Source organism: Bos indicus x Bos taurus, chromosome 23, assembly GCF_003369695.1.
Source record: "Bos indicus x Bos taurus breed Angus x Brahman F1 hybrid chromosome 23, Bos_hybrid_MaternalHap_v2.0, whole genome shotgun sequence".
Classification (NCBI taxonomy): domain Eukaryota; kingdom Metazoa; phylum Chordata; class Mammalia; order Artiodactyla; family Bovidae; genus Bos; species Bos indicus x Bos taurus.
Genome location: NC_040098.1, coordinates 13,777,296 through 13,790,207, shown reverse-complemented (window position 1 = coordinate 13,790,207; position 12,912 = coordinate 13,777,296). Strand labels below are relative to the sequence as shown.

At 39.4% G+C, this 12,912-nt stretch overlaps 1 protein-coding gene across 2 annotated transcripts in view; it reads right to left on the bottom strand.

Annotated features, from left to right (window-relative positions):
• Nucleotides 1–12,912, bottom strand: part of DNAH8 (dynein axonemal heavy chain 8) — a 321,904-nt gene that overhangs the window by 149,972 nt on the left and 159,020 nt on the right. For both annotated transcript variants that reach the window (XM_027525064.1, XM_027525063.1), the window contains exons 53-56: nt 12,380–12,522; nt 11,316–11,450; nt 10,466–10,588; nt 2,888–3,101 (exon numbers count right to left, since the gene is read on the bottom strand). In XM_027525064.1, coding sequence (XP_027380865.1) covers nt 2,888–3,101; nt 10,466–10,588; nt 11,316–11,450; nt 12,380–12,522 — 615 coding nt within the window. The remainder of the gene's footprint in view (nt 1–2,887; nt 3,102–10,465; nt 10,589–11,315; nt 11,451–12,379; nt 12,523–12,912) is intronic.

The window sequence follows — 12,912 nt, the reverse complement described above, 5'->3', positions numbered from 1 at the left end:
GTTGAGCTTTATGTTCAGTACTGAGCATGGTATTTTCAGAGGAAAATGAGTATGAATATTTGCCCAGAGACACATAGCAGGTTTGCAAAGAGTGGGGCAGCCCAAGAAACTCTTGGTTCTGTTCACATAAACCAAAGACGGGCAGCCTTGAGGGAACGTGAAATGGTCCAAAGTCATGGTTGGCTCTGTTAGACGCCTATAAGGCCTCTTTCTGAAGTCCTCTGATTCTAGATTTTCAGCTTCCTGTGGCACAAATGTGTTATATAAGATGTATGGGGTCAGGAATCAGAAAACATGATCATGTGTGTTTGCTAAGTCACTTCAGTCATGTCCAACTCTTTGCGACCCTATGGACTGTAGCCCACTGGGCTCCTCTGTCCATGGGATTCTTCAGGCAAGAATATTGGAGTGGGTTGCCATGCCCTCCTCCAGGGGATCTTCTTAACCCAGGGATCGAACCTGGGTCTCCTGCATTGGCAGGTGGGTTCTTTACCACTAATGCCATTTGGAAGCCCCAGAGAGCAGGATCAGCACCACATAACTGGGCAATTATTTCACTTCTCTGAGCCTGTTTCTAGTGTGTTTCTGTATCTCATTTTCAATATTAACCATATCAAAGACTGTACAAAATAGTTTAACAAGTAAGCAAACACTCACATATAGACCAGTAGACTGGGGGAGTACCACAACGCCCCAGCACATCAGAAGTCTCTTTTGTCCAATCCCTCCTCCCTCCAGAGGTAGCCCACTGCTTTGACTTCGTGAGAATCAGCAACTCGCTTTCCCCAAAACAGCTCTGCCACTTATTTTCTTGAACTTTAACCCCTTTCTCTTAACTTTAATTTTTGAAATTCAATTTAATGGGATTATGTTATAGGTTCCTCTGTGACTTGCTTTTTCCCCTTAATGTTGTAATTCTTGGCTTCATCTATTTTGAAGCATGTAGCTGACTTTGTTCACATTCACAGCTGCAGAGCACAGCATGTATGCCCACACCACAATGTCTTATCTGACTTCACTGTTGATACACATTTGGGCCACTACACGGGTTTTGCTGTCATGAGCACTATTCTATGAACCTTCTTGTGTAAGTCTTGTGGCACACATGTGCAAAATCAACTACAGATGGATTAAGGACTCAAATATGGAAGACAAAACTATGTAACATTTGGAAGGAAACATAGGCAAATATCTACATGACCTCTAGGTAGGAAAGGACTTCTTACATGAGATTCCGAAAGCATCACCCTAAAGGAAGAAAATGATGAACTGGCATATACTTGGAAGTGGAACGGTGGTGGGTGTGCACACATTCTACAACCAGTAATAATGTCCAGTCATTATCAAGAGCTTGTGGCAATTTATACTCCCAGTAGCAGTACTCTTGTCTGGAGAATCCCAGGGACAGGGGAGCCTCGTGGGCTGCCGTCTATGAGGCCGCACAGAATCAGACACGACTGAAGTGACTTAGCAGCAGCAGCAGCAGGGAAGAGTCTCACTTGCTTCACATTTTCACCAATGCCTGATATTTGGGTCAGAATTTTTCATTTTTGCAAATCTAGTGATTATAAATGGCTTTTCCCTGGTGTTTTAAATGTTCATATTTCTAATGTTTACCATTTATTAGTCATCTTGTTTTCTCTTCTTAAAATGCATGACTTTTGGTCCATATTTATATTAGGATGTTTGCTTTTTATCTGACTGAGTCATAGAAATTTTCAGAGTATTCAGATTACTAAGTCTTTTGCTTTGTTACATGTTGAAATTTTTTTCTTCCATTTTGGGACTTGTCTTTATTTTATTAATACTCTTTTAATAATAGTACTTTTAATACTAATATAGTACTTTTAATAATAATACTCTTTGCTTTTTGAATGAACAGAAACTTTTCATTTTGGTCAAATTTATCATTTTCTTCCTTTATGGTCTATGCTTTCTGAGTCTCATTTGAGAAGTTCTTTCCTACCCAGAGATCATTCAGATATTTTCCAATATTTTTTCCAAATGTTTTACAGATTTCTATATTTAAATCTTCAAAACTTCTGTATTGACTATAATGCTTGGTGTGAGGTAGGGGTCCAATTTCCATTATTTTCACATAAGAATTACTAAATATTCCAGCACCATTTACTGAAAATTTTCTGTTCTCATCTATAGTACTTGCTATGTCAAACAACTAATGCCCACATATGAACGGGACAGTCTCCCTTATGTCTTCATGTATATAACTGTTATGGAATGGTTTGCGTGAGCCTAAATTTAGTGTCAAAATATTATTTTCAAATTTTAAAAAAGTATGAGTTAGATTAATAACTACTGACCTGAAAGGATGTTCATTATACTTTATTAAAGAAAATTTCAAGTTGAAAAGGAAATGTATATAATATGATTTTGTTTTGGCAAAAACAATGACAAAACTCTGTGTACATGCCTTGTGTGTTTGTAAATGTTTAAAAGAATTATAATGTTTAAAAGAATCATATTCTTTAATAAAGAATGCAAGGTTATACTCCAAAAAAAATATCATTTTCACTAACATAGCAAAGTGCTGCATTTGACTTGGTGTATTATACTGTTAATCCATGATCAATGTGCTGTCATTCATTAGCTCAAATTTCTCTGATTAATCATGTCAAGAAAACCAGAACACAAAGGTCTGCTTATCTCTAAAGCTAACCTTAAACAAGACTGTTTCTAAATATTCCTGAGTCTTACGACAGGCTATAAACACGATTCTTCTTAGTATTTAGCTCCTGGCACTTAGTTGTCCATTTCAGATACTTAATCCTACCTCACACTGAGCCTTTTTATCTCATAAATCAGGTTTTGCATGGTTTATGTCCATTATGTAATGCAATAAAAAATTAAACACCAAGAACTGTCATACCAAAGATTTTGTCTATTGAAGCGTTTGAAGGCAATGTGCAATTAAACACAGTAAATTGTCTTTTTAAACGTTGCGGAATATCATTTCGACCACCTCCAGGATGGATCATTGCTGCTATGAGCTGTACATCAACAATAGTGGTGAAATCTCCAGGCTTATCCAAGCTGTACATTCCTTCCATTTCCATCATCTGTCGCACAATCTCATTAGTTATCTGGAATTTTAAACAATAATATTTTAGTAACACATCACTCCATTTTTCTCCAAATTTCCTATAAAATAGTACAGATGACATCAGAAAAAAAATGCTCAGCTCTTTTCAATGAAGTGTTTGTGAATGTTGCCTTCAAGGCAATTTAACTTAAATTGTACCACCCACGAACTCTAAACCTGGTGCAAATCCAATGCACTCTTTACCACTTTGATAAATTTAGATAAAGGAATTAGAGAATATTTGGTACAATTACAAGAGTTCTCAAAGTTACAAGTTTTACTACAGATATCTTTCACATTTCACATTCAACTTTTCAAAATACCTTAAATCAGATTATGGGATACTTTTACTCCTAACTGTTTTGGTATTGGATTTTATATCCCCAGCTTTCTTCTCTACAACCTATGCCACGGCTAACATTCCCGCTGTATTGAATTTTTTTCCTCTCTTAGTTCTAGAGATTTGGTTTTTCCAAGGCTCATCTTGAGACCCTGGATCACTTTCTAAGACATTCTTCTCCACTCATCCCTCAGCTGTAATCTTTATACAGGCTCCCATCCTTGGCTCTTCTCTATTTCTTTTCTGTTTCTATCTCAACTGTATATCCTAAAGAATCTCAACTCTGTAACTCAAGCTTCAGATTCTCTTCCAAACTCCACACTTGTACATCCAAATTCCTACTGGGCATCTCTGAATAGATAACATACAAGCCCTTCAAGTACAACACTCTTTCAGTCAACATTTAATGAATGGCTACTCTGTGTCTGGCCCTGTTGAAACACAGACAAAAATCCCTGTCTTCATGAAGCATACCTTCTTGTGGTGGAGACAAAACATACATGTGCACACCTGTATGTATGTATGTATATATATGTATGTTATAAGTCCTTTAGAGAAAATGAGCAGAGAAAGGAAACAGGCAGTGCTCATGCATGCAACTGAATGTGGAAGCAGGAAGGCTTCATCTCATAAGACATATAATCAAAAACGTGAAGGAAGTGAGAAAGCTAACCATTCAGATATCTAGGGGAAAGGCATTCCAGGCAGAGGAAACAGCAGATGAAGAGGCTCTGAGTAAATGTTACATTCCATGTGTATAAGAATCAGTAAATGTGGCTGGAGGAGATTCATGGGAAGATGAGATCAGTGTAGGGTCTTTGGATCATGGGGAGGATTTTGGCGTTTATATGCTATGCATCTCCGGGGAGAATTTTGAGCAGAGGAGTGTGTCACAATCTGACACATGTTTTAATTGGTTACTGATATGCAGATAGCTTGAGAGACACAAGGGAAATGGGGAGATAATGAGGAGATGTGTGTAATAATCAAGAAGAGAGATGGCAGCTTGCACCAGGCTTTAGCAATAGAGTGATGAGTAGTGGTCAAGACTTCTGTATAGTTTGAAGACAGGCTGAATGCGAAGTTGCTATTTCTTGAGATGGAGAAGACTATTGTAGGAGTAGGTTTGGGGAGTAACGGGAATTTCATTTTGGACATGTTAAGTTGGACATCCAACTAGGCATTCCTAATTGGATTTTTAAAAAATCTGAATTCAGGAGTTCTTCATCTTTTAGATAACTAAATACGCTTCCCTCTCTCCTCACCTTATAGGAACTGCTGAAAGGTTTATCTGACCAGGATCCCTGCTGAATGGGAGAGGAAAAGGGAAAGAAAAAGAACAGCAAAGTCTCCCTGGGAGGTTGTGGCCTCAGAATGACACTGGAATAGACTTGCACCATGAGTATGCATGGCCTAGCTGGGCCAGAGACGCTCAAATATTAACCTTTCTTTGAGGTGATCCCAGCTGAATAAGCATTTAAGAATCCGACAGAAGAAAACTCAAAACCTATCCGGTTAAGGGCACATTCATCTGAAGCTTTAAGAAACAGCCACAGGTAATTTTTCAAGGGCAATGACTTTGGAAGCAGTCAAAGATGCAGACAACAAGACACTTTGAGTATGAACAAGACCTATTGAGACAAAAGAGAACAGACACAGATGTTATGGACTTCAGATGATGATAGTAACAGACACAGACTTTAAAGCAACTGTGCTCAACATGTTGAAAGAAATAGGCAGTGTAGCGTGCGTGCAGCCCCGGACATCCTTGTTCATGGGGAATAATTGCAATCCCCGATCCCAATCACGAATGGGGTTCAACGGGTTACCCGCGCCTGCTGGTGTAGGGTAGGCACAAAATGTTGCTGAAGAGATAAACATAATAAAACTCTAATAGGGCTACAAAAGAAAAGAAAAGAAAAGAAAGAAATAGGCAATGATTTGAAAATAGATGCAAGGAATAAAAACTGTAAAAAGTAATAACATAGTAGAAAGAAAAAAGAACCAAACAGCAATTGAAATTAAAATTCAGTGGATGAATTTGACAGCAGAGTGGACAAAGCAGAGAAGAACATTAGTGAGATGGATGATAGAAGAGGAGAAAATTACCTAGACTATAAGCATTGGACACAGAAAAGGTTAAGATGTACAGAAAAGAAGTACAGAAACATAGAGGGCAAAGAAGAAAATCTAACACACACTGGGAGTGTGATAAGAGGGGAAAGTAAGTGAGGCAGAGGCAATATTTGTAGAGAGAAGAATAAAAATTTTCTAGACTTGACAAAGAGACAAATCCACAGATTGGTGAGTTCCAATAAATCCCAAGCAAATAAATACAAATAAATCTACACCAAGGAACATAATTCAAAAGAGAAAAAAATTATAGGAAAGTAAGGTGGCAAGAGAAAAAAGGCAGATTTACTTCAGAGGTACAATGTGGTAGTTGACATCTCAACAGCAACAAGGAAAACAGAAGACAGAAGTCATATATTTAAAATGATGAAAGAAAATAACTGCCAATCTCAAAAATAAAGACTTTTGTAGACCAAAAAAAAAAAAAAAAAAAACCCTCCAAAATCAAACAAAACAAAAGTTTGTTATTAAAAGATTTTCTCCTAAGGAAGTTCTAAAAGTAGAAGAAACATGATATCAGATGGGAGGCCCAGGAATGAAAAGGAATAAAGAGTGAAAAAAGTGGTAAAGAAATGAGTCAGGCAAACAGAGAGTGAGTGTAAAAATCAGTAGGGCTTCTCTGGGGCTCAGCAGTAAAGAATCTGCCAATGCAGGGGACATGGGTCTGATCCCTGGTCCAGGAAGATGACATGTGTTGTGGAAACACTAAGCCCGTGCACCACAGCTACTGCGCCTGTGTTCCGGAATCCAGGGGCTGCAACCACGGAGCCCACATGGCGCAACTATGGACGCCTGCCTGCCCTAGAGCCTGTGCCCGAGACAGGAGAAGCCACTGCAATGGGAAGCCCACGTACCATAACCAGAAAGTAGCCCCTGCTCATCACGGAGAAGGCGATGGCACCCCACTCCAGTGGGGTGGAAAATCCCATGGACGGAGGAGCCTGTTAGGCTGCAGTCCATGGGGTCGCAAAGAGTAGGACACGACTGAGCGACTTCATTTTCACTTTTCACTTTCATGCATTGGAGAAGGAAATGGCAATCCACTCCAGTGTTCTTGCCTGGAGAATCCCAGGGAAGGAGGAGCCTGGTGGGCTGCAGTCTATGGGGTCGGACACGACTGAAGTGACTTAGCAGCAGCAGCAGCAGCGGCTCATCACAGCTAGAGAAAAGCTCTCGCAGCAATGAAGACCCAACACAGCCAAAAATAAATAAATAATAAGCATTTTTTTTAATCTTAAAAAAGAAACAGTAAAAATAATGTCTCACGGGAGGTTGCTTTGAAAATAGAGATACAGATAGCCAAAAAACAAGTGATAAGATGCTCAACATCATCAATTATTAGGGAAATGCAAATCAAAACTACAATGAGGTATCATCTTACACAGTTCAGAATGGCCATCACCAAAAAATCTACAAACAGTAAATGGTGGAGAGAGTGTGGAGAAAAGGGAACACTCTTACACTGTTGGTGGGAATGTAAAGAGGTACAGCCACTATGGAGAACAGTATGGAAGTTCCTTAAAAAACCAAAAATAGAACTACCACATGATCCAACAATCCCACTCCTGGGCATCTATCTGGAGAAAACCGTAACTCAAAGAGACACATGTACCCCAGTGTTCACTGCAGCACTATTTACAATAGCCAGGACATGGAAGTGACCTAAATGTCCATTGACAGAGGAATGGATAAACACGTGGAATATATATACAATGGGATATTACTCAGCCGCAAAAAGGAACCAAATAATGCCATTTGCAGCAACATGGATCGACCTAGAGATTGTCCAACTGAGTAAGCCAGACAGAAAAAGACAAATGTGACAATATCGCTTATATGTGGAATCTAAAAAAATATTATATACGTGAACTTATTTACAAAACAGAAACAGAGTCATAGATGTAGAAAACAAACTTATGGTTACCAGAAGGGAAAAGTGGGGAGGGCAGGGATGAATGGGGAGGCTGGGATTAACATACACACACTAACATAATAGATAATAAGGACTTACTGTATAGCACAGGAAACCCTACACAGTACTCTGTAATGACCTAGGTAGGATAAGGATCTAAAAAAGAGTGGATTTATGTATATGTATAACTGATTCACTTTGCTGAACACCTGCACTAACACAGCCTTGCAAATCAACTAACTCCTATAAAAATAAAACTGGCATTATACAATATAATGGTGACCAATACAATTTATGGTAACACAAAGAGAGATATAGACTTAAATACAAGTCAACAATAAAAGGATAAATCAGAAGAAAGATAAAGGAAATTGAAGTGTTCAAAGGTCACTGGATATACAAAACGGGAAAGAAGGGCTAGACTTTCTTTATTTCAGATTATGTATGCAGGAGGCACTGTCAAGGGTAACCACTAAAACACAGAAATTGACTGCAGTAAATGGATAGGAAAGAAAACAAAAGGGAACAAAAATCAATGTGTTCTCAGTGGGAATAGGAAGAAGACTGCGGGACTTCTATGATCAGCTGAGGGCAAGGAAACGATGGTGTCCAAGGTCTGAGAAAAAGACAGTATGAAAGGAGCCCGAAAGTAAATGCCAGGACAGGAATAGACAGGATAAAGATACATAACACGAAACATGCAGTGCAATTTCTGGGCAGTACCAAGAGCTTAGCAGAGGTCCATAAATATGATTTTAAAGTGAAACCAGTATTGTGTATTTTTCTCCAGCTAAGTATAACTGCATAGATGCAGGTAGGTGGAGAGCAAAAAGGTTTAACAAGAATTTAACATGGTTAAGGTTTCCACAGATGAGTCGAGGGTATATGCTCCCATGATTATAATGATAGATTATGGAATTGTAGCTGGGGGAAGGAAGAAAGTGAGGAAATGAGAAGAAATGAAGGAGAGTTTGATGATGGTAGGAACAGTGGTTGACGGCTCCATCTGGTTGATGTTTGATGCCTCCATAAACAGTGGTTGATGCCCAGCAGTGGGATTTCTGGATCGTGTGGTAGTTCTATTTTTAGTTTTTAAAGGACACTCCATACCATTCTCCATAATGGTATGTATCTCCATAATGGCTGTATCTCTTTACATTCCCACCAACAGTGTAAGAGTGTTCCTTTTCTCCACACCCTCTCCAGCATTTACTGTTTTTAGATTTTTTTGGATGATGGCCATCTGTAGTAGAGGAAATGAGCTATAGAGTGTGGATATAGTGATCAGAGAATAAAAGGGTTGAAATTGAGATAATGAAGGGATGACAGTTATTGATGACAAGGTATAGGATATGACTGCATCAGCCAGTAATTCAGACAGAGTAGAAGACATGATTATAGGGGAGTCCAGGTCAAGGAACTAAGAGGCCAAGATCATGTATGGAGACAAAAGTTGGCATCACTGAGAATTACGACAAGCAGGACTGGCTTCATAATTTGTGGGGCCCAGGTCAAAATGAAAATGCAGTGTCTCTGTGCAAAAATCATTAGGAATTTCAAGACAGTGACAGCAGAGCATTAAACTATGTGCAAGTTTCTCTGACGTGCGAGTCTCTGCGCTATGACATATTGTACACACCATGAAAATGACCCTAGAGCCTGGGGCAGCCCTGGACAGAGAGTATCAGTGATCCAGGGACTGAAATCTTTGGCGGAGGGTTGTGGGGGTTGGGGGGCGATGCAGTACCAAGGGAACCAAGGACCTCTCCCTCACATCCATGTGAGAAGTATGCAGGGAAAGCAGCATCCGCGGTTTCCCACTGGAGCAAGATAGTGAGGAAAAGCTCAGAGGAGAAGCTGAATTTTCAGGGAATTTTGCAATGCAGGAGATCTGTGTTCCATCCCTGGGTCAGGAAGATCCCCTGGAGGAAGAAATGGCAACTCATTCCAGTATTCTTGCCTGGGAGATCCCATGGACAGAGGAGCCTGATGGGCTACAGTCCATGGGGTCACAAAGAGTCTGACACAGCTGATCGACGAACACTTTCACTTTTCACTTTGTGGATGAACCATGACCTCTGAGGGCACACAGAGGGTTTTCAGGAGGAGGGAATGTAGGAGATGGGGTCAGAGAAGGGCCAAGCAGAACTGATGGGAATTAGTCTCAGGCTGAGCATGGATGGACCTGGGAGTCCTGACCTCCTGGTGACATCAAAGGTAAACCTGATGTTGGTGGAAGGGATGTGACTGGTCCTGGTGGGCTCCGGTGGATGTTGTTGAAAAGGCAGTGGACAGCAGTGGGAAGAGGTGTTGGGGATCCCACCATGAACATGCTGAACCCAGGTGGTAGCATCTGTGAGGTCCTCTAAGGGAAGTGAGTCTGGGGTTGATAGATGATCACAAATAGGTCAGTGGTGTATAAAAGAGCTATCTCCTTTTTTCAGTGTTTTCTAAACATCACATACTCCTGGAAAAGAGTATGTAGAGTGAGAAATAAGAGAACAAAGATAAAACCCTGGGGAAAGGAAGAGAGAAGCCAGAAAGTACACCGAAATCAAGCAGCCAAAGAGACCAAAGGGAACATGGGGAGAAGCATACAGGGATTTCAAGAAAGGAGAAGGTCACCTATCACCAAGAGGTCAAAAAAGACTGAGAATTTATTACTAGGCTTAATCAAGTGACGGTTATTGATCTCTTTATATATAACCAAGTGAAAGAGAAAGTGTCAGTTGTATCTGACTCTTTGCAACCCCATGGACTGTAGACCACCAGACTCCTCTGTCCATGGAATCGTGCAGACAAGAATACTGGAGCATGTTGCCATTTCCTTCTGCAGGGGATCTTCCTGACCCAGGGATGGAACCTAGGTCACCTCCTGCATTGCAGGCAGATTCTTTACCATCTGAGCCACCAGGGAAGCCCATATATATAACCAAGAATACTGGTTAAATATCACCCACATGAGATATTTTAGTCATACCTGATCTCCCCATTCATTAATCACGGGCATATTAATGTCATCAATAAATACAGTCATCTTTCTGCCTCCAGGTGGCCCGTATGTGCTTCCCATCCGCTTGTCCACATAGCTTTCAATTGTTCTCTAGAGAAAAGGAAACAGTCTGTTTTATGCATTACACTTCAGTCCATTTCTAAAAATGATGAGCATGCTTTTCAGAGTAGAATATAACTGACTTATTTATTTAATGGGTGATGTTATTATTCAAATAAATACTGTGAACTTTAAAAAATAAGTTGTTGGACTGTTTATCATTAATTTACATCAAACGACACTCCAATGTTCAGCTTCAACTTCACTATTAGGCCAAAATATGCTGTTTGAATGTGGCTTCAGTCTCAGCCTTAGGAAAGTTAAATAGCTGAATGGCAACTGCAATACTGATTCTTTCAAGATGCGTCTACAGTCAGCCCTTCATATTCATGGCTTCCAAGTCCTTGGATTCAACCAACTTCCATCAAAAGTATTGGGGGCAGGGGTGGGGGGAATTCCAGCAAGTTTCAAAAAGCAAAACTTGAATTTGTCTCACACTGGAAACTATTCACATAGCATTTACAACCATTTACATAGAATTATCATGTATTAGGTACTATAAATAATCTAGGGATTATTTTAGAGTATAAGGGAGGATATGCACAGGTTATTCGCAAACACTACCCACTGTATGCAACTGAGTACTCCCAGGAGTCTTGGCACTAATCCTCCATGGATACTGAGGGACTATATATATCAATGTTTTATTTGCATATACATGTATCAACTACTTAATATATTTAATAAGTTAATGACTACTGCAAATGATAGATTTTACCTGAAACATCATTGGTTCTGTGGCAGATGAAAAGTTTAGACTTTTAGATAACTGTACTTCTGGGTCATATTTTTTCAAATAGGCCTTAATCATTACAGTTTTTGCAGTTCCCTGCTCCCCTGTGAGTAAAACAGCCTGCAATGGTAGGATAATCATGTTAAAAGGTGTTATAAAATGTTTAGTCTTAAACATATTATGGTTCTGGTAGCCATTCTTTCATTCTATAAATTAACGGTAGGTTTTAGTTACTTTTAAGAATTAAACCTACATCAAAATAAATCCTAGTTGAATTAAAGCCATAAATGTACAATGCATGCTGGAAGAAAATGTACTGGAAGAAAACGTGGGTGAGTGGTCACGTGACCAGGGGAGGGACTTTGTAGGCAGACATCCACTTTCCTTAGCAAGCTGAAAATCAGCAGAGTTTGAGCGTATTTTGGGAACCGGAGTTCACTTGCCAAAAGGTTTCTTTGAAATGACACCACCTCCAGCCCTCTGTACTTTACTTTTCCCACTTGTGGTTGTAAAAAGAGTTGTGCTTCTTACATGGTCTGCAATGATCTAAGAGACTCAGGAAACACAGGCTACTGGCCCCACATATCAAAGGGATGACTTTAGTGAGTCCAGACCCGAATCTTTCCATACATGGAAAGTGCTAAATTCCTTAACTTGAGACACCTGGGTTTTTGTTTGCTTGTTTGTTTGTTTTCATTAAAAAACATCATTTCATGATGTTCCGACTACCTGGTTTTTGGTTACAAAAATTTCTATATATCCTGACTTCCCCCCTCAAACTTTGCCGCATCAGAACACTATCTGAGATGCTGTGTCCTGGACTTGAAGTCTGAAGAATGTCCACCAAATAGGTACGGGGAGGGAGGTGGGAGGGGGGGTTCAGGATGGGGAACACGTGGTGGATTCATGTTGATGTATGGCAAAACCAATACAATATTGTAAAGTAATTAGCCTCCAATTAAAATAAATACATTTAAATTAAAAAAATAACATAACTCTCAGCTTTTAGATTGTGCATTTTTTTCAGTCAACAAAACTATCAAACTTACTTTATGCTGTTTTGCAATGGTGTCTATCAAAAAATTTGTTCTAACATTGTCAACATTTGGAACCAAAATTGATGAATATTCTGGAACACTGTCAGTTGGATAATAATATGGCTGAAGTTTCTTATTCCAATGCTCCCAATCACCTATGCAATAATTAAAACGGATCTTAATAAAACTGCATTCTTCAAAAGTTATCTCAGAATACAAAAATATAAGTGCTGTAAACAATCAACAGAAATAAACATTTAAAACATCTTCATGAAACATATTAACCTATCTGCTAAGCTAATGTATGTGGCATCTGATAATTTAAATTTGTTTTGCCTCTTTAAAAAATAATCTTTAAATTATTATTTATCTAGAGAGCTCTGACCTAAAATGGAATTACAACCAATGATACGTTTAGTATCTACTAAGAAAGCCACATTAACTAAAAGGATGGGTTAGCTCAGACTGTGAAGAATCTGCCTGCAATGCAGGAGACCCGGTTGCATCCCTGGGTCGGGAAGATGCCCTGGAGAAGAATGGCTACC